Consider the following 20,184-nt stretch of genomic DNA (forward strand, 5'->3'; position numbering starts at 1 on the left):
GAGAGGAAATCAAATTAAATGGGATTTTATAAAAGCATCTGGAGTCCGTGTCTGGATAAGGAACAGTCACATACGACGCTTTGGCTCAAAACAGTCTTCCTTCACATAGGCATGTCTCTTGCTGGCTCATTCTCTGTCCCTGTTCCTACTGGTGACTCTCTTGACTTCTCTCCACAGACCAGAACAAAGCCATTCCTGCCAGCACAGTCCCTGCCAACCAGCCCATCTTTCCACAGGGAAACACTTTTACTCCATCACGGCCTGCCGAGAACTTCAGGTGAGGCTTCCTGTGCTGTGCATTGAATGGCCTCGAGTTAACTTTATCTTGTCCTGCAGTTGTTGCAGTTCAGTTTGTGCCTCCCTCCGCAAAAGATGCGGACTCTCAGCCCCAGTCTGCATGGCAGTGATTGTCCATACATTCCTACATAGTGTGCACAGAAAATACAGGGGGAGCCCATCCAGGCCTCTTTCCCTGTGAGGGGTGGGGAGACAGGGGCTTCTGCACCCCTGCTCTACTGTCTGGTGCCACTTGGCTCTTGGTCAGAGGTCCAGGAGCTTTGAGGGGGCCCTCCTCAGTTGGCCCAGCATCTCCTCTGCTGTACAAGTCCTCACCTCATCATCACCTCCTCAGACTTTTTTCTTGATATCCCTCTGCTGTTCTGCTTACTGAAGCTTACCTGTGGGGTAGCTATACCTCTTGGACGTGCCTAGGCTGTAGTCTAAGAATTGAACTGGGTGAGAGTAGTCATGCTCACAAACCCAGCAGCTCCTGCCAGCTGTCTGCAGCAGGGCAACATGTTGAACACTGGCATGTGAGCAAAGTTACTCCATGTTACTGGGCTCACTTTCCCCTACCAGTAACTTGCATGGATAGCGTTTTTGCTTGCTTGTCCTGTATGTGATACCTAGCATCCTTCTGAGTGCCTCTTCCTTCTTCCAGGAGCAGCAGCATGGTACCTTCTGTGAACATTATTCAGCAACAGCCCTCATCAGCAGGCCGGATCTTAGCACAGATTTCACGCCACTCCAACCCTGCTCAGGTCAGCGGAACCAACTGGGCTCCGGGGACTCGGCCACCGTTCACACCCCAGGTAGCAAAGTCTGAACCCTCAGTGCAAGCCCTGAGCTCCCGCTATGCCACAGGCCCTTCTCATCAGCATGAATCAACCTGCTTTAACTCGCTAGCAGCGCAGTGCTGTATGTTGAGCACTTCTTACTGCCCACATTGGTATTTGAATGGCTTGAAGAGTTGCAGTGCCAATGGCTGTTGGGATGAATTGCTGGGCTACGCTGTGCTCTCCACTTTGCCCCACACCTCACCATAGTTGTTGGTTTTAATTAGCTCCTTTCTAGTATTTTCTCAGTGGAAATATTAGAGGAAGGAGAGATGAGAGGGAATGTGTTTGCTGCTTTGAGTGCTTGAAGTACTCTTCAAGACCCTTCTTCTCCTTTCCCATCATTGTCAGCTTCTTGTTGCATTAGGTGCTGTGCAAATGCAGGCAAAGATAAGCACTTTGCATTGAAGAGCTCTTTGGCACAGTTTAGGGCATATGGGCAAGAATGGAAGGGGACATACTCTGTGCACGTACTTTCTCCTTTGGAGACAGGTCATTAGGTGTGAAGCTAGGCCAGTCCAGCAACTTCTCACCGTAGTTAAGATCAGGGTGAAAATAACAGGATCTCTCCTTCCTCTCCCATTTCTCGTTGTCTTTCAGCAAGTGGCATCCCAAACAGTGAAGACTCGGCCCCCTTCATTCAGCATGGGGGCTTTCCAAGGCACCCCGTCCTCCTTCAGCCCAATGACAGCACCTGGCTCTACAGCTTCCCCCAGCGGGACCGCTTACCCAAACCTTGCTAGCCGTGGCACTGGCTTCAGTGAGTACAGCTTGTGGGGCTGGGGAGGTTGGTGGAGTACCAACAAAATCTCATCAGAATAGAGCTGGGTGCATCAGTCAGATACTGTCTTGATGTGATAGTGCTCTACAGCATTTGTTGTACGTTCAGAAAGCCCAGATGTTAAGAGCACAGCTAAATTCTTGCTTTGGCAGATGCTGCCCTTAACAGAATTAACAGTAGGCATAGTGTGAGGGTCCTGGGCAGATGATTTTCGATTTTAAGGCTAAGTGTGAGAAAACAAACCCTTCCTGGACACCTGCATCTGTTGTTCTGCCCCGTAGATGGGCAGAAGCAGACAAATGCTTTAATGCATCTGACAGTTTAGTGGCTCTCCCTAGAGGGGAGATCTCACCCTGTTCCCAGTGTAACAGCTAGACACCACAAATGAGTTGCACACTTTGAAATACTAAAAACCCCAGGTTGCACCTAGAAATACTTGCTGGCTTGTTCCCTCTTGAACAGCAACAGAGGCAGCGCAGACCCCCACTCCATTCCAGACACGGGCAACAGAAGGTGTGGGAATGTGGCCGCAGTGGCAAGGACAGCACCATGGCCCGCCATCTGGGGAGCAGCACGTGCAGCAGCCGCAGCCAAGCCAGCCTGAGGTCTTCTCAGTAAGATGGTGCTTTTTTTTAACCTCCTGCGTGAGGACTGGTGAAGGCCAAAGTTGTGGGGATGAATGGTGTTTGCTTAAGTGTGGGCTGAAGTGCTGGCATCTTGTCCCTGTTCAATATCTGGTGAGGTCTCAAACTTCTGAGTAACCTGGTGGAGTTGGAACCAGGAAGCAGAGGGCAGAGATGCCTTGGCTGGACTGGCTTTGTGTTTTGATGTGTTACAGAATCAGCGCAAAGCTCTGCCAGTTTTGCAGCTGAATTAATCCTTCTAGCTATAACTTACAAAAACTAAAACCACCACCAACAAAAAGAATACAAAAATCTGCAAAACCACATAAAGTGAAGATAACTCTGGAGTTCGTACTCTTCCTGTGAGATGGTGCTCCCTGTTTTCAAAAGGGAGTCAGTACAGTCAGTGCTTGTGATTTAAATTCACTGTTCTCCTGCAACCTCGGGCACAAGCCTTATGTGCCCTTGAGAGGGAAGTCGACATCTTTGTCTGCAGTACCTCCTCTAACAAACTCATCTGTGACTAAATTACCAATGTGCTGTCCTAGTCCAGATATAACCCTGTTCTTATATCCTCACAGGACATGCTGACAATGCTGGGAGACCAAGGACCCAACTACAACAATGAAGAGTTCCCAGAATTGAATATATTCCCTTCTTTTTCAGAATAAAACAAGTCCTGGGGAAAGCAAACTATAGCTATATATAATATCCGTGTGTAAAGGAAAACACCTAAGTCTTTTTTTCAAAGACTGCTGAACTTTCTAAACACTTCCAACCTTCTGGAGGCAAAGCTCTGCCTGACAGCCTGGAGGATGGATGGCCTGTGCAGGAAGACGATGCTGTGGTTTCGGGCATCTCCTCTGTGCGGTGCTGGCAGTGAGGACTGTTTGCCAGGAGGATTGAGGAGCACTAGAGTTCTGTGAGAGCAGCTGTGCTCATTGACTGATGGCCCCACGTTTCTGGAGCTGCTTGTGAGCAGTTTTTGTTCAGCATACTGGGTTGCTAGGGGGGATTCCAGTCTGGATTGCAGACAGCCTGCCCCTTACCCCAGAACTCATAAGGTGGCTCATACCGTTTTATTTCAACCTTCTATATCGTGCCTCTTTTCTATAAAACACAAAACAAAGTATTGTAACTTTTTAAATATTGTAAGAAACTCTTCCAAGTGTTAACTCTGTATAACACAAGTCTGGAGGACGCTTGGGTAAGAATCTTTGTCAAAAGCAAGCTTTCTTGTCAGGAGTCATCTACTGGAGGAAGCTTTGATGTCTCTGGAAGGTTGTTACAGTGTCTCCAGTCCGGGGTGCTTTATTTAGATTGCCACGTTCGCAGGCATGTTGGTGTGTGTTTGGACACCATCTTTTCTGTGAACTGTGCAATCAGTATGGGCCTCTGTTGCCAGTGTGACCCGTAAACTCTCTCGGGGCCCAGTCATTCATGTGAATGACAGGATAGTTACGAGCCATAAAAATATTATGTATGTAGCTTTTTTCTTGATGCATCAGTTTTGCAGCTGATGGTTTCATGCTGTCATGAACTAATGTTTCAATTTTTTTTTGTTGTTGAGGTGGGGTGGAGGGATGGGATGGATTGGACTGCTCTGCACTTTCCATGCAACTGTACCACTTCTAGATCAAGTTTCTCACCTTTATTTTGGAGCTGGATGTCTGGTTCCCTGCACAGAGGCCCTGGATTCATTCAGGAACTGGCTGGGAAACTGCATTTTTCACTACATGCTCTGAACAGCAGTGTTCACTCTTACATGCACAGTCTTAAAGAAAAAATCCTGCTATGTAGTGACACTGTTGCCAAATCACAAAATGGAGGAGAGCAGGAGAACAGGGATCAGAATGATTTAAAAATAATAATAATAAATCTTGACTTTGTATCTGCTGGCTTCTTCAGCAGAAAAACTTGTGGCAAGTCTTGCTCTCCTCAGGGTGTGTAGGGTCTGGAAGAACAGTTTGATTCCCCCTGTGATGGCAAGTCGTGCTTAAATTTCAACTGGAGAATTTGTTCATTGTGGAGTTTGACTTGGAAGGAAACAGCGTAACTGCAGTGGGGAAAGAACATGAATATTTCCCGGAAACCTGGTTTTGTTTTGGATGAAGTCTGCTGGGCATTTCTCCCTCCTCCCTGCATGTTGGTGAGACCCCCCTGTGGAATGGCATCCTCTTTGGTGTGGTGCAAGGAAGGGTTGTGGTGACTTTCAGGTCTCAGTGGTGAGGAGAGAACCTCCAAAAAGCAGATTTTGGAGACTTACCTAGCAGATAACGTCCATATGGGGAAGGCTTTGAGTGAAACATTTGTGTTACGGTAAAGTAAAAATGAATTTCAGTATTTGCAAAGAGACAGAAAAGTTCCTCTTGGTAGTAGAGCAGAACCTTTTTTTTCCCTCCTGCCTTTGTTGGGAAAGGAAGACTTGAATTTTTGCTTCAAAATTACCTATGAAAAATGCAAACCTCCTATTACGGAGCTGGGAAACCTCCCTTGATCCATCCCCATCCTTTTTTTTTTACCCAGGAAAACTCTTACCAGCAATAACTGTGTTGGGTCCCTCTTTGCCTGCAGCAGCCCATCGTGCCCCATGCTGTCTCTCTTGCCGGTTCCCTGGCTGTTAGGCTGCAGTTCCCTCAGGCTTAGAGGAGGTCTGTTTTGTGAAGTAGTGTGGTGTGAACTGTCCCAAATGTTTGTACTTGAGCTCGTGGTGCGTGTTGCAGTGCAAAGGGGGTCTGTGAAGGACCAGCATTGAACCACACCGTCCTCCAGTGGTGAAGCTGTTCTGACCTGACCAGATGGAGAATGGATCAGCACTTTCCTGCCAAAAGAGAAGGAAAATTCTTGTTTCTACGTCAATCAAGCCCTGTGTATTGGAGGGGAACTTGACCTTTTGTGAAGCTACAGCTCTGATACTTTCCAGACTGATTTCCAGCTGTTGAGCTCTGTCCCAGGGCAGCAGTGGGGGCTGAACTTGCTGCTGGTGCTTTGAACCCACCCCTGAACGCATCAGGAGGTTGGGGGCTGCATGGAGAAAAAGCCAAAACTGTCAGGTCTGTATCTCCCCAGGCTAAGAGCGTGTCTCTCCCTTCACTCCTGCCCATGGGCATCTAAGCTCCGGTGGTGACACTGCTGCAGACCCCTGGTTTCAGGTCCTGCCATGGACAATTCGAGCAGCTGGGGAAAATAGGCTGAGCAGCCAGCAAATGCCAAGCCTGCTGGGGAAAAAAATGCCAAGTCTGTTGGGAAATGTTGGCCTGGCTGTGGTGCTGGCAGCAGCTCAGGACCAGGAGTGGCAAGGGGCTGGTTGGGTTTTGGCACCTGTGCCCTTCCTCGTGCTGCTCGAGGGACAGAGCCGGGGAGGGCAGGGGGCATGGTGGGACAGCTGGGGGAGAGGTGGTTCCATCATGTCCTGTTTTGATAACTGTATTATTTCTCAATGTGTGTGGGGGGGGTGTTTTGTCATACAATTGCTTGGGGCAGGCAGGAGCCAAATCTCCTCTCTGGGGGCTTGTTTTGGGCCCAGGGCTCTGTGTTGGTGCAGGGGTTGCAGATGATTATATGTAGCAGAGATTTTACAACAAGATATTTTCCCTTTTTTCAGAGCTCTGTGTTATTGCTGCCTCCTTGCTTGCCTCCCCTCTACCACCTCCAGCTTTTGCCCTGGGGCTGTGCCCCTGTCAGGGTTGCCCCAAATCCCCTTCCTGAGCCTAGCCGCAGTGCCAGGCCAGTGCGGAGGAATCGGGCACCTACCTGCTGCCTTTCCCTGAGCTCTTCCCTTCCTTGCCCTCCCCCCTCTTTAATTGCTTGCAGATCGTGGTCTGGAACCCATTAGCAGCCCTTGTGATCTGCTGGCTCGTGTTGGAGCCTGGCTGTGGCCTGCGAGGATCGGATCGTCTTGCCCTTCCTGCAGCTGGGGAGGGTGCCCCCCCCGTTAGCCCTCCTTGCCCCTGACCCATCTGCAGCCCCTGCCTGGCGGAGGTTGGGGCAGAGGAGCGCGGCCCCGAGTGTGCTGGGGCTGTGGGGTTGGGCTCCTCGGCTGGTTCGTGGCTCGATCACATGTGGACGAGTCAAGGCCCCGTGCTTGGGGCTGCCTGCGGGGAGGGGGGGGATGAATGCGTGGCAGAGCTCTGGTCTGATTCAGCCCCCGCTTCTCAGCGGCTGGGGAGGGTGCACTTGGGGGGGGGCAGGGGCGGTGGCGGAGGATGCGGGTCCCTCCCTCTGGGGACCCTGGGGGGAGCCTTGGGGGACGGGTGGCATGGACGCAGTGCAGCCCCCGTCCTCACAGTGCCCTCTGCTCCTAGCGTGGCCCTGGGATGGTTCATCCCTGTTTGGGTGAAGCTGTCCCTGTGGGGGCCTGTGGGGACAGGGGTGGTGAATGCAGGCACAGGGGATGGTGGCGTCACAGCAGGGCCCTCTGGAATGTGAATAAGGAGGGTTTTCTGACTCGTCCCCATGGGAGCCACATGATGGGGTGACAGTCACGGCAGAAAGCACCGTCTGGCCCTGCTTCCCCATGGCTGTGCTGCCTGGATGCTAGGCTGGGCCATGGGGCCGCAGCTCTCCCAGACCTGTCCCCCCCAGCGGGGGCTGGGTGCTCGGGGTGGCCCAAATCCTGCCCCAGCAGGAGGTCCCAGGGAGAGCAGCCACAGGCAGAGCTGGGGCCCTGTGCTGCGTGCTCCAGGCACTGCACAGTGACCCCGAACTACTCAGGCCTAACGCCGCTCCTGAAGCAAGCGGGTGCTCAGCCCTCCCTGGGGTGCTGGACTGGCTCAGGGGTCTCCAGCGGGGCAGCAGGGTGCCCCTAGGGACGGATCCAGAGCTGCCGGTCCCCAGGCTGGGGCTGACTCAGCTCTGCCCTACAGCATCACGTGAAGCCAGGAGAGAGCTTTTGCCATAACCCCCCTTCTCCCCCCCCCGTTTCCTCCTTCTCTCCAACGCTGTGCAGACCCAGGCGACTGCCAAAATTTTCCAGCTGCCTCCAACTTCCTCAATCCAGCGGCATAAAAGAGCCGTGGATGCGGCAGCTGCATCCCCAGCGCAGGCTGCAGCACGCTCCCACTGACAGCAGGACAGGATGCTGGGGTAAGTGGGTGAGGGTCCCGCAGGCGGCCCGGGGCCTGTCAGGGTGCTGCTGGGACACGTGGGTGGCTCCTGCCCTCCAGGGAAAGGGAGCCCAGCAGGGACGGGTGGAAATGTTGCCCTACGTGGCAACCTCAGGACCCTCCCTGTTAGGGTTACAAAACGGGAAACTGAGGCACGGAGCAGGGAGTGGGGGTGGGGGCTGCACTCTTGGGCTGGTGTCCCCTGCTCTGCCCTGGGGGCCTGGCAAGAAAGAGGACTTGAGGGTCTTAATGGTTAAAGCAACCGGGGGGGCAGGGCTCCTGGTTTCCTCCAGCCTGCACCCCCGGACCCGGGTTCCCTGGGGTCTGGGGAGCCCTGGTGGAGCTGGAGGTTGTGGGGAAGGCTTCAGCAGGGCTGTAATGGGAACCAGCTGCCCCCGCTCATGTGATGCCTGCATGCAGCCAGCGCTTGCCTGCGGCAGGGCCCTGGCCTGGAAAACAGGGCGGGCACTGGGTCCTGGTCCCCCCCGGCCTGACAGCAGCATGGCCTGGGGGTCCTGGTCCCCATGGGGACGGTGCTGGTCTCCCACCACTCCTTAACAGGGTGGTCGCAGGGTCCCAGTCCCCTACAGCCTGACGCTGCTGTGGCCACAGGGTTTGGGTCCCTTCCAGCACCATCACAGGGACTATTGCCTGGAACTGGGATATGCACAGGGTCCTGTCCTCCCCTTCCAGCACTGCCAGACTCAGGTGGCCTCTGTCCCCATCCCACAGTGTCTGTCTCTCCCCCAGGATGTGGTGGCCCACACTGCTGGCCCTGTTTGTCCCCACGGTGGTGGCCCAGCTGCACCCTGAGCGGGCGTTGGATATCCAGTGGGACCTGTGGAAGAAAACCTACCGCAAGCAGTACAATGGTGAGGTACGGCAGAGCCCCACAGGAGGGGACTGGACCCTGGAGGTTACTGGGGCTACGTGGGGAATGGGGTGACAGATCCTTAGGGAGGTGACATTGCATGGGGTTGGGGTGTGAAGCAGTGGAGTGAGTCCCCATGGTGGCAGGGGGACATGGGCAGGACCCATTCATCCTGTGCTGTGTCCCAACACCGTCTCACCCCACGGCGCAGGCGGATGAGGTGGCACGGAGGCTGATCTGGGAGAAGAACCTCAAGTACATCAACACTCACAACCTGGAGCATACACTGGGTGTCCATACCTTTGAGCTGGCCATGAACCACCTGGGTGACATGGTGAGTCACTGAGGGGCCAGTGATGGGGTGGGAGAGAGGGGGCAGTCAGAGCGCCCTTGGGTGCTCTGCCCAGCAGCCCTACGGCTGCACCCACCTGCTTCGGCTCCTTCCCCAGACCAGCGAGGAGGTGGTGAGGACAATGACGGGCCTGAAGGTTCCCCACAGCCGCCCACACCGCAATGAGACGCTCTACATCCCTGACTGGACTGACAGAGCCCCTGCTGCTGTGGACTGGAGGAGGAAGGGCTACGTGACTCCTGTCAAGAACCAGGTGAGTGGGGTGCCCCTGGGGGTGCTGGGGTGCCCAGCGTGCGTCAGCTCCCTGCCGTTACCCGTTGCGTCCCCATAGGGTCAGTGCGGCTCGTGCTGGGCCTTCAGCTCGGTGGGCGCGCTGGAGGGGCAGCTGAAGCGGAAGACGGGGAAGCTGCTCTCGCTCAGCCCTCAAAACCTGGTGGACTGCGTGGCCAACAACAACGGCTGCGGTGGTGGCTACATGACCAACGCCTTTGAATACGTCCGGCAGAACCGCGGCATAGACTCGGAGGATGCCTACCCCTACATTGGCCAGGTCAGGGTCTGGGAGGCTGGGTTGGGTCACCCCCACCCCTCCAGGCTGCCCTCCCCATCCCCTTCTCACCTGGCCCCTGCTGGTTCTGTGCAGGATGAGAGCTGCATGTACAGCCCCACCGGAAAGGCGGCCAAGTGCCGTGGCTATCGGGAAATTCCTGAAGGCAATGAGAAAGCTTTGAAGAGGGCTGTAGCCAGGATTGGACCTGTCTCTGTGGGCATCGACGCCAGCCTGCCCTCCTTCCAGTTCTACAGCCGGGGTGAGAGTCGGGGGAACCCCTGCTCTGTTGGGGGCCAGATCATTATCAGCCTAGGGAAACTGAGGCAGAGCCAGGTGGTTTGTCCCAAGTGTGATCACCGGTCCTGTCCCCTAGGTGTGTATTATGATGAGAGTTGTAATGCTGAAAACATCAACCATGCGGTGCTAGCGGTGGGCTATGGCACGCAGAAGGGCACCAAGCACTGGATCATCAAGAACAGGTATGATGGGACAGATTTTCTGGGTCAGGGTTTGCCTAGTCTTTGCTGGTGGCTCAGGCTGTTCCTTCTCGTGCTGCAGCTGGGGTGAGGAGTGGGGCAACAAAGGCTACGTGCTCCTGGCACGCAACATGAACAACGCCTGTGGCATCGCCAATCTTGCCAGCTTCCCCAAGATGTGAGAGCTCCCAGCCCGCTCCCTTCCTGCGCCCATCAGGCTGCCCTGCCCTGCTTCTGTCTTCAGACTCACACCTTTCGTTCTCGGTCTGCGAAGCTGCTGTCGCTCCAGGGGAGTTGCTGCTTCCCCATGAGAAATCTCACCCAGGTGAGGGGCAAGTCCCCAGCCACAGAGAAACGCTGCCATCAGCTCACCCCAGGCCCCATCAGCATGATGTGTGCCCGATGCCACCTTCCTGGAGCAGTGGATGCTTGGGGCCAGGCTTGGTCAGCTCCAGGGAGGCTGATCTGTCTGGAGACAATTGTGCAAACTGGCCTGGTGCCGGTCTCTGCCTCTGTGAGCCAGACACGGACCTCCCTGTGCCGAGGGTGTGGATCTGGCCCTCCTGTCCATCTCCCCCTGCATCCCAGGGGGCTGTGGAAAATATGATTATATTTTTAAAATAAACACTGTTGGGAATAAAGCTCAGTCTGATTTGCTCTGTGCTGCCTTGGCACAGTGGTGAGAAGGGGCTGCTGGGGGGGGGGAGCCCTTCCCTCCCGGAGTGGTTGGGGTTGGAGCTGGCTGGGATGAAGCAGGACAGAAGGGGCTGCTGCCACCAAGGGGACCATGAAATGCTGGTGGCCTTAGAACAGGAAAAAGCAGGGCCTGGTTCCTCTGTTGGCTGGAGATGGGAAAGATCTCCTCTGTTTTTGCAGGACTCCTGCAGCAGGCTGAAGAAATGGGGGGAGACCAAAGGAGCAGAAAGAAAGCAGAATTAGAAATAAGCAGCTGGTGCAGGCTGCAGCGCCTTGGCTTCAGGGTGAATGTCCATGCCAGGACTGGGCGGTGTTTTGCAGCCCAAACCCCACATCACCCCCCCCCCCCCCCCCCCCCCCCAAATGAAACCCAAGTGCTCCTGAATGAAATGAAACAAATTGCAAAAATGGCTGCAGCAAAGCTCACGGTGAGCCCTAACAGGATGGCAAGGTGATATTTGCTTTAGAAATTTACACAAAAAATAGAAATTTAAAAATGAGCTTTTTTTTCTTGTTTTTATGGTATGCTCCTCTGATGTACAAAGCAAACCTCAGCATATGGTGAATGCAGGTGTGCTGCTTTCCCCCCAGACCAGCAGGGAAGTGGCTGCTCTGCTAACTGGGCTGGTTGTGCCCACAAGGGACTTGCAGCCGTAGTGTCTGAACCTCACCAGGTCTCTTGCAGGGATGTTGTACAGTATCTCGTGCGTTTTCCCCTTTCCTGCCTTAGCCAGGATGGTGTGTGTTGCCTATGACCTAGTGGCGTGGGCAGCTCCTGCTCCAGGTACGTCAGGCTGATCAAGCTGTGCTGCAGGACACCGGTGCCAGTGTAGGGACGGTCCCTGCCTGCATGGGTGCCAGCCAGCCCGCCCACCTTCCTCCTGCACCAAGTGGGTGCATCTTCCAGGGAAGCACAACAAAGGGCTGTGCTTCCCTTCTCGCAGCCTGCCTTTACTGAATGTATATTTTTTGCAGCTTTGACTTTCACTTGCGTTTAACTTACGTTGCCTTCATTCCTGGTGACAGGCATCGGTGGCATCAGTAATGCCCCTGGAGAGCGAATGTAATTCCTTTTGGGGCAGGTGAGTGCGCAGCTGCTCTGGGCAGCTCTCTGACCTCCTTATACCATCCTGCTGGAATAAAACAGCTTATAAGTGCATGGCAGCTTTCTTTAGGTGTGTTTAAGGGCCCACCTCCATCGCAAAAGCATTGTGATGGGCCCTTGATTAAGACCTATAAACCACAATGGACATACCTCAGTGAAAATGCTTCTGTGTAGCTCGTTGTTCTGGAGCCATAGCACGAGGGATCGCTGTAGCTGGACTGCTGCTTGTCTGAAAGTACCTTTCGGTGCATCTCTGGATGTTTTTTCACTGTTTAAAATGTGGAAGAAGAAAACAACAACAACAACAAAGTGCTGAAATGCAACAGTCCTGCTCATATAGCTGCATCTCTAGAAAAACTTGTGATGTCAGCAAAGCTATGTTCAGCAACTAAAAAACAAACAAAATGTGGGTATTTCTCTAAACAGCACTCCCTTGCTCTCATGTCAGAGCTGGGCTAAAAAAGCATTGGCTTCCTCCTGCAGGTCTCATTTCTGGCCTTGGTAGGCCTTTTTCAAAATACGTATTTTTAGAATGCAAAAAACAATTCATGTACCTTTGCCTGGTATTTTCCTGGTGGCTTTGACACGCTCCAGGGTGTAGGAAAAAAAAATCATTTCCCTCTGCTTCCCCCACCAAGAAGAGTTAGGGGCAGCAACATCTGGCAGTGAGAAGGTGGCAGTCAAAGTTCAGCCTCCCTTTTTGCCAGAAGATGCAAGTTTGGCAAAACCTGTGACTGTTGGGGAGGGAATATGAGCTGGGTTGTAGCAGAGATTGGGTTCAGTATTAACAACAACAATAAAAACCCAGCGGGAGTGATGGAGGGATGGCACGGGAAAGAAGCAGTTACTTCCTGTTGTCTAATTTTATTTTTTTCCTTCTTCCAAAAGTTCAGGTGTGTGTTTTGGCAGTGAGGGCTACATCGGATTGGTGAGGAACTGTGGGATCTGATGTGGGGTCGCTAGCTATGGAACCTGTCCACAGATTTAGATGGGCCTCCAGCTCTGGGACCAGCTCTTGAGATGCCACTGCTCACCCTGCAGATCAAGCACGTGTGGATCTGGCGCTAGCCTTACCTTTCTTAGGAACCCAGGTGTATTTCTACAGATGAGCAGCGGAAATTGTGAGCGATTGCAGTTGGTTTGCCCAAGTGTCTCATCAAGTATGACCATTTCATTCCCCCCTCCCCAGCAACATCCACCAGTAAGGGGAAATCTTTTGGGAATTACTTAAAGTATTTAGGTGGAGGGCTCTCTGTCGTTGCTCTCTCGCAGTCTCCAGCAGATGCAGCTGTCTCTCAGAAAATGACTCAGCTGAATCTTGAAGCTCCCGTGATGCTGTGCTGCTTCCTCCTCCTCTCGCAGAAGATGGTTTCTTGCAGCCATTTTACGTCCCATGGTGCAGAGGAATGTGCCCTCCTGCCTCGCTCTCCTCTGGGGGGGGCCGGTGAAGCTCCAAGCTGAAGCCCTGCTTCCAGGACACTCACTGCTGTGTTTCCAGACCGATTGTGCTGCCTGCAAGTTAATGTGCATTAAATGCGGTTCTCTCTGCAGTGCAGCAGGGACCAGCCACAGATGCATCAGGTTCAGCTCTGGAATGTGGCCATGTTTAAACCACATCTTCCGGTCTGAGAAGGAAAAAAAAAAAAAGGGCGATTTTTTTTTTGTTATTGTTGTTGCTTGCTTTGGTTGAGCTGATGTATGGCCTGGGCAGAGCACGGCGGGGCAGCTCCTAGCTTGTGGAAATGCAAAAAGCCCCTTGAGGGGGTGTGGGGAGGGTACAACCATCCCTGCTCCCCCCCCCCATAAACCGTGGTGCAGCTCTGCACCGACATTTGGGTGCTGGGGTCAGGTCCTTCACTTGGCTGCAATCCTGTCAGGAGTGGAGGGGCTGGGTCAGGCGCCACGGGCACAGTCTCAGCTAAGTGAAAACGAAATCAGAGCATTTCCTCATTTCTCAGCTCATGTGATTTGATCGGCGAGTCGCAGCTGCAGTCCCTGGATGTGTGAGCCCCTGCACGTCCCAGCCGTGGGGTAACAGTGGGGACACTGGACGGGCCCCTGGTATCCCTCCACTGGTGCCTGTGCTCCCTGAGCTGGCAGAAGGCTGCCCAGGTACGTGGGTTGCATTTGTGTCTTACAACGCTGGGAGAACTGAGCATTGAGGAAGTAAAACTGAAGAAATGTTTGTACGTGGGGCTTTGCCTCCATCTCATCTCTTCCAAGCACCCCTCTGCAGGTGTTTGAATTGCAGCAGCCCCTCTTTGAGAGCTGGCAGGTATCAGTTGCATGAAAATAGTTGTTTTGTTTTGTTTTTAGGTGCTGTAAAACACAGGTTTGTGAAAGCAGCCGCCTGGCCAGGGGATGGATAGGGTTTCTCAGGGTGGAAGCACCAGCTGGCGCATGTCTGGATATGTCCCTGCCTGCTGGTGTGCGTATGGGCACGGGTTGTGTCCAGCTTTCCCCAAGGGCACTTCGAGTCCTGGTGGGATTCCTCTTCCCAGCTCGCAGGGTGGCAGGTGCAGGGCTGTGGGCAGGATGGGGCAGTCGGCATCACCTAGTGTGGAAACCCTGCCAGGGGCATGCCAGGGAGCCCGGTGATGACACCTTGACCTGCTCTGCCTCCCTTACCAAACCGGCTTTGTCACACAGCGGTCAAGCACGGCCCCGCTCCAGCTCTGAGCCCGTGGCTGCCAGTGCGTGTGCGGCATTGCGCCAGCTCCCTGGACCCGGCCGTGCAAGATGGAGCTGCTCGCGTACGTTGCCTTCCTGGCCGTGCTGGCAGCGGTGCTGGGACAGCCTGACCCCACGCTGGACTGGCACTGGCAGCTCTGGAAGAAAGCCCATGGTAAAGAGTACCGTCACCAGGTAGGGGCAGTATGGGGGGCACGGTTTGTTGGGGGGGGTGTGGGGGGCAGCAACCTTCCAGGGGAGGGGCGAAATAGCTTTGGGGGGCCTCTGCTGCCCACCACAGCGCTGCCGGGTTGGGTTTGGTTTCAGAAAGAGGAAGGGGAGCGACGCATGACGTGGGAGAGGAACCTGCGCCTCGTGACGCTGCACAACCTGGAGCACTCCCTGGGGCTGCACTCCTATCAGCTGGGCATGAATCACCTGGCTGACATGGTGGGTGACACCCCAAGGTGGTCAGCCGCTTCGCGAGTTACCTGGGGGGGGACACGGACAGATGGATAAACAGGATGTATAAGTGGGTTGGGGTAGAGAAGCTCCTGACAGCCCTTCTTGGTCCATCCTCTCCTTGTGGCCTGCAGTAGGCACGGCCCCGACGCTGCCACTTTCAGCCTGCCCGCGTGAGGCAATCAGGTGTGAGGAAATCTCCCCATTACCATAGTGTTTGTGGTGTGTGAACTTGGTCCTGGTCATTATGCGTATGTGCAAATTGTACCCCTTCCATACCCCAAGACTGTAGTGTTGGTTAATGAGACATACTGGCTTCTAGGGATTTCTGGGGCTGGACTCAAGTTTTGTATTTTCTTTTTCTTGCCCTTGCCAATGAGCAGCTAGAACTCAAATGTAAAATAAATAAAAAGCCAGGGATCTCCCCAAAATCTCTAACTCCTTCAGCTTGAGAGAAACCCATTGCCACCTCCCATGTGCCCCATGTAAGCCTTATCAGACGTAGGGGCATCACGAACTGGTGCTTCTACCCCCAGACCAGTGAGGAAGTGTCTGCTCTGCTGACTGGGCTGAAAGTTCTCCATGGACACAACCGGACCTCCACGTACCAACCGCAGCCAGGCGGCAGCATCCCAGACACCATGGACTGGCGGGAGAAGGGCTGTGTCACGGAGGTGAAGAACCAGGTGCGAAGCTCTCCCCATCCTGGTCTGTGCTGGGGCAGCACGGGACAGCGCCTGAGCCTCGCTGGGGCTTTTATAGGGTGCCTGCGGGTCGTGCTGGGCCTTCAGTGCCGTGGGAGCCCTTGAAGCCCAAGTGAAGCTGAAAACGGGCAAGTTGGTGTCCCTGAGTGCACAGAACCTGGTTGACTGCTCCATGATGTATGGGAACAAGGGCTGCAGTGGAGGTTTTATGACCAGAGCTTTCCAGTACATCATAGACAACAATGGGATTGACTCGGATGAATCCTACCCATACATGGCTCAGGTAGGCATCATACCGAAACAGTATGTGAAATCCTCAGAGAAATACCTGGGTGTTAAAAGGAGTGAGGAAGCAATGTGGTAATTTGTTTTGCTCTCTTGCGTAGCTGCCCCCTCCCTCCTCCAATGTTGGTTTCCCTCTGTCTTGGTTTTCACCAGTCTCCTGTGTAGTCGTAGACTTTGCAGATGATTCTTCCAATCCTAGGAATCCTGGGGAAGAGTACTTCAGCTTTTTTTTTTTTCCATCATGGGTGAATGAAGTCTTGGAGCCAGAATTTCTACAAGTTCATTTCTGTCCTACATAAATTATGAGGCATCACAACACATGGAAGAGAAAAATGGGACAGCACTCCTGGGCCCTGTTCTGAGCTCTCTGTATTATTCCATCTTCTGTAGTTTAAAAATGGGATATTCGCATTTCTACCATTTCAGCAGGCAGAGGTTTCCAGTGAACTACATTTAGACCGTTTTTTGAAAAGCCACCTGTAACAGATGCTGTGTAAGTACTGCAGCATGCTGTTCCTGATGTTGTTTCACATTGTTGAGCCATGAGCAAATAAATATCCTCCTGCTAAGTGTCTTGATGGCCTGAGACAAAAAAAAAAAGAGATGCCCTGCTGTCTTGAAAACGTGGCGTGTGATAGAAGGTCAAAGGAACAGCTTCTTAGTTCAAGGAGCAAAAATGAAATACAAGCCTTAAAACATGCATAAGGCAGCTACAGGGATGAAAGATGCTGTTATCTGTGTCTAGAGAGAGAATGAGGAGCCACAGGCTTAATTTACAATAGAGGAGATTTAGGTTAAATGTGAGGTTAATCTTCTGATGAGAAGGGTGAGGAAGCAATGACAGTTGCTCTAGCAAAACGGTAGAAGTATTATCATTGGAGGTTTATAGAAAAAAAGGGCGGAGAATACTATTAAAACGGTTTAGCTGCTCTTGCTGTGGGGAAGTGAGATGGACAGCACAACCTCTTCAGGTCCTTTCTGCCATCCGCTCTGTAATTCTGTGTACAGAAAAATGGTGGTCAAAGAAAAGTGAATAATAGGGTAGCATAAAGTAAAAGGGGGCTGGCAGAAAACGTGCCTGAAAGACTTAAGATGCTCCTGGTAGATTCCACGTGTTCCTCTTCTTACCTCCTGCCCGTATCTACCAGAACGGGACATGTCAATATAATGTTTCCACACGAGCTGCCACTTGCTCCAAGTACGTTGAGCTCCCATATGCTGATGAAGCAGCCCTGAAAGATGCTGTAGCCAATATTGGACCAGTCTCTGTTGCCATCGACGCAACCCAGCCCACGTTCTTCTTGTACAAGTCAGGTACGTCCTTTTTACCCCGGAGGCCACGCAGATCTGTGGCCATGTTTTGTCTTCTGTCTCTCTCTCTACCTGTAAAGCTTATGAAACTTAAATATAGGTTGAATTTGGCAAGTCAGGCCTTCAGTTCCTAGATGAGGCACCAATATGACAAAACCGAAGATAGTAGCATTAGCTGCTATCAGCCTCTAGCACAGACGCTGTTGAATTTAGGCCTGCTTTGCTGATGGGGTCTGGTGGGCTGATGGCATGCTTTCTTCAAACTCTGTTGCTTTGCAGGTGTGTATGATGACCCACGGTGCACACAGGAGGTGAATCATGGAGTACTCGTGGTTGGTTATGGCACCCTAAATGATAAGGATTACTGGCTTGTGAAAAACAGGTAAAGGCACTGCACTAAGTCACCAAACTCTACATGCTCACTATCTACGGTGGTAGGCTTCTCATAGGTCGTCTCCCTTTGTTCACACTGGCAGCCTCAGACTACAGATTTTATAACAACTGACATTTATATAGATTAGAGGAAGGTCAGTTGGATGCCTATGTGATGGGAGTTGTTATAGAGTTGAACACCGATATTGGGCCTTAAACTGTTCTCTAGGGATTCATGTTTAACCACACCAAAGAAATCTTTATGTCCTCCTAGCAATGTGAAGGAACTTAAAGTGTGTATAAGTATTTTAAATGCATTTAAAGTTCCCTTTATGTTGATGTGTTCCGTTGAAACTTAATCTGGAATTTGAAGTTCCGTGAAGCAGTTGATCAAAACACTTCATCACAGGCACAAGGAAGTCTGAATGGTTTCATTCCGTCACTTGCCTGTAAAAAGCTCTGTGACAGAGACCTCAAAAACATTGGAATGTTGATAAAGCTGCTGCTTTACAGAAAAAGGATTTATTTTTTTCTAATGTCTAATAGATTGTTTCTTCTCCCAAAAGTTGGGGTGTGCGTTTTGGTGACGATGGCTATATCCGCATGTCAAGAAACCATGCAAACCACTGCGGGATTGCCAGTTATGCCTCTTACCCACAAATATAGAGGGACCTTGCGCTTTGGAGAGGACTCCTGTGGCTTCAGTTAAACTGCTGATGCTATGCTTGCACGAATCTACTGACTTCAGGAACCATTTTCTGTCTCTATGGGCAAAATCCTTCTGTTAGGTCAGCTTGTGCTACAGACTGAGAGGGGGTCCTTTGTGTGGATCTGGTGGGAGGATTTTGGAGTATGATTTACAGACACCAAGTGACTTCTTTTTGGGGGAAAAAAAGTATTTTTTTCAGAGTTAAATTGTGATACCTACAGTTATAATGTAGATCTTGTTTTCCTCTCTCCAGTTCAGCACTGAGTACTACTGTCATGACGTGGATATGATTTTAGCTTTGTGTGATGATGTCAATGAGATTGCAGGCTTTGTTTGAAAAATAAAAGATCAGTTTCACCATCCCAAAATCCTACATATTGTATATGGAGGCACAAATATGCGCCAGAAGGAACTTCATCTAGGCAGGCTCTAGCTGGCACCTTCTTTTCTGGTGCTGCTAAAGCTCCGTTTTCCTACAGCTGAGCCAGGTGATGCTTGAATTTGCCCACTTGCTGTCTTTGGCAGCAATGCCATAATTTGCTTGTCCTTGGTTTGGCAGATTAACAACACTTTCTGTTTAAAAGTCAAAAACAAAAAAAATAGCAGGACAGAGTCATTTCCTTGGGAAATGGATGGTATTTCCAGGGCTTTGCCGAGAGGAAAGTCTCTCCACATGATGTCTGTGATTTGGGAGTGGAGGATGGGGACCACTGCCAAAGGCATGGAGAGAGGAAAGCAGCTGCTGTCAGTGGTTTTGTATTGATGTGAATTTTTGTGATAATGACACTGAAATATAAATGCTGGCACTTCAGTTGCCACTGCACCCACATGACAGAACCTGTGCTCAAACACAGCATTCATTTCCAACAGAGACGACAAAAAAAAAAAATGTTCTGAAGAAAAAAGTTCGTCCTGTTAAAAGTTTTAGTTGAGACTGAAACTTCACTCAACCCTTTGCTTTAGATTTATTCACTATAGGCCTACATGTTGTCTTTAAACAAATTTTCTTTTTTTTTTTCAGTGAAAAACTTCTGTTGTGAATCGTTTTTACATTTATTTGGGCTAAAGAGTTTAGAGAGGAAATGTATTGCTTTAACTCATATGCGTAGGTTAAGTAAAGACAGCTTAAATGCTGAACTCACAGCCCAAGTACCTTTGGGAACCAGTGCAAAGGAACCAATAATAGATATGAAATTTAACAAGAGCAAGTGACAGATTCTGCACCTCGGGCAGGGCAACCCTGGCTATATGCACAGATGGGTGATGAGAAGCTGGAGAGCAGCCCCGCAGAAAGGAAGCTTGTTTAACTTTGTATGGTTAGTGATTGCCCAGCCCTCTAATTTTTCAGGATGTCTCCACAAGGCCTCTCTATGCTCAAGGGTGTCAAGAGCTCCTCCCAATTTAGTGTCATCTGCAAACTTAGTATACATTGGATATATGCTGGAAATATAACACTGCACAAAGGAACCAGTCCAGGAGGTTTCTAGGCTGTGTGGAAGATAGCAGCTGTGTCAGGAAGCTATGAGAGCCTACTGGGGAGGTGCCCCACTAGACCTGCTCTTCACTAACAGAGAAGGACTGGTGGGAGATGTGAAAGCTGGGGATTGTCTTGGGCAGAGTGACCATGAAATTGTAGTTTTCTATTCTGGGTGTTGTCAGAAGGGTAACTAGCAAAACTGCTGTCTTGAACTTCTGGAGGGCAGACTTGTACCCGGTTCAGGACACTTGTTGCAGGGGTGTCCCTTGGGAGTCACTCCTGAAGGACAAAGGGGTCCAGGAAACCTGGACGCTCCTCAAGACGGAAATCTTCAAGGCACAGGCGCAGGCTGTTCCTGAGTCCCATAAGGTGAGCCGGAGGGGAAGGCCGGTGTGGATGAACTGGGAACTTTTGTTGAGACTCCAGGAGAAAAAGAGTCTACATCCTCTGGATATTAGGAAAAACTTACTGAAAGGGTTGTTAGGCAGTGGAATGGGCTGCCCAGGGAAGTGGCTGAGTC

At 51.8% G+C, this 20,184-nt stretch overlaps 3 protein-coding genes and 1 long non-coding RNA gene across 17 annotated transcripts in view; 3 read left to right on the forward strand and 1 right to left on the reverse strand.

The window, feature by feature from the left end:
* ARNT (aryl hydrocarbon receptor nuclear translocator) overlaps positions 1 to 4,435 on the forward strand; it is a 28,250-nt gene extending 23,815 nt beyond the window's left edge. For 8 of the 13 annotated variants that reach the window (XM_083813861.1, XM_083813850.1, XM_083813862.1 and 5 more), the window contains 5 exons: positions 178 to 277; positions 941 to 1,091; positions 1,716 to 1,875; positions 2,359 to 2,510; positions 3,101 to 4,435. In XM_083813861.1, the coding sequence (XP_083669987.1) occupies positions 178 to 277; positions 941 to 1,091; positions 1,716 to 1,875; positions 2,359 to 2,510; positions 3,101 to 3,190 (653 nt within the window). In that variant the 3' untranslated portion in view covers positions 3,191 to 4,435. The remainder of the gene's footprint in view (positions 1 to 177; positions 278 to 940; positions 1,092 to 1,715; positions 1,876 to 2,358; positions 2,511 to 3,100) is intronic. The other 5 variants (XM_083813851.1, XM_083813855.1, XM_083813860.1 and 2 more) reach the window with 2 other exon arrangements.
* A 3,013-nt stretch (positions 4,436 to 7,448) lies between these two features.
* Positions 7,449 to 10,514, forward strand: CTSK (cathepsin K). Its single transcript, XM_083813868.1, has 8 exons — positions 7,449 to 7,604; positions 8,375 to 8,501; positions 8,707 to 8,829; positions 8,945 to 9,100; positions 9,179 to 9,397; positions 9,491 to 9,656; positions 9,771 to 9,876; positions 9,956 to 10,514. The coding sequence occupies exons 1-8, from the start codon at positions 7,597 to 7,599 to the stop codon at positions 10,053 to 10,055; spliced, it is 1,005 nt and encodes a 334-aa protein (XP_083669994.1). The 5' UTR covers positions 7,449 to 7,596; the 3' UTR covers positions 10,056 to 10,514.
* Positions 10,120 to 13,348, reverse strand: LOC310887694. 2 transcript variants are annotated; one of them, XR_014575770.1, is made up of 2 exons: positions 11,825 to 13,348; positions 10,120 to 11,699 (listed from the first exon to the last, which is right to left on the reverse strand). It is a non-coding gene; the product is annotated as an uncharacterized lncRNA (long non-coding RNA). The 2 variants fall into 2 exon arrangements; XR_014575771.1 differs by having other exon boundaries at positions 10,120 to 11,702.
* A 280-nt stretch (positions 13,349 to 13,628) lies between these two features.
* CTSS (cathepsin S) lies at positions 13,629 to 18,555 on the forward strand. Its single transcript, XM_083813869.1, has 8 exons — positions 13,629 to 13,786; positions 14,324 to 14,539; positions 14,672 to 14,794; positions 15,343 to 15,492; positions 15,569 to 15,793; positions 16,944 to 17,109; positions 17,386 to 17,488; positions 18,045 to 18,555. Exons 2-8 carry the CDS (start codon positions 14,414 to 14,416, stop codon positions 18,142 to 18,144), a joined length of 993 nt encoding a protein of 330 aa, XP_083669995.1. The 5' UTR covers positions 13,629 to 13,786; positions 14,324 to 14,413; the 3' UTR covers positions 18,145 to 18,555.
* The last annotated feature ends 1,629 nt before the right edge of the window (positions 18,556 to 20,184 follow it).

The sequence above is a fragment of the Anser anser genome (genome assembly GCF_964211835.1).
Source record: "Anser anser genome assembly, chromosome: 28".
Taxonomy (NCBI): domain Eukaryota; kingdom Metazoa; phylum Chordata; class Aves; order Anseriformes; family Anatidae; genus Anser; species Anser anser.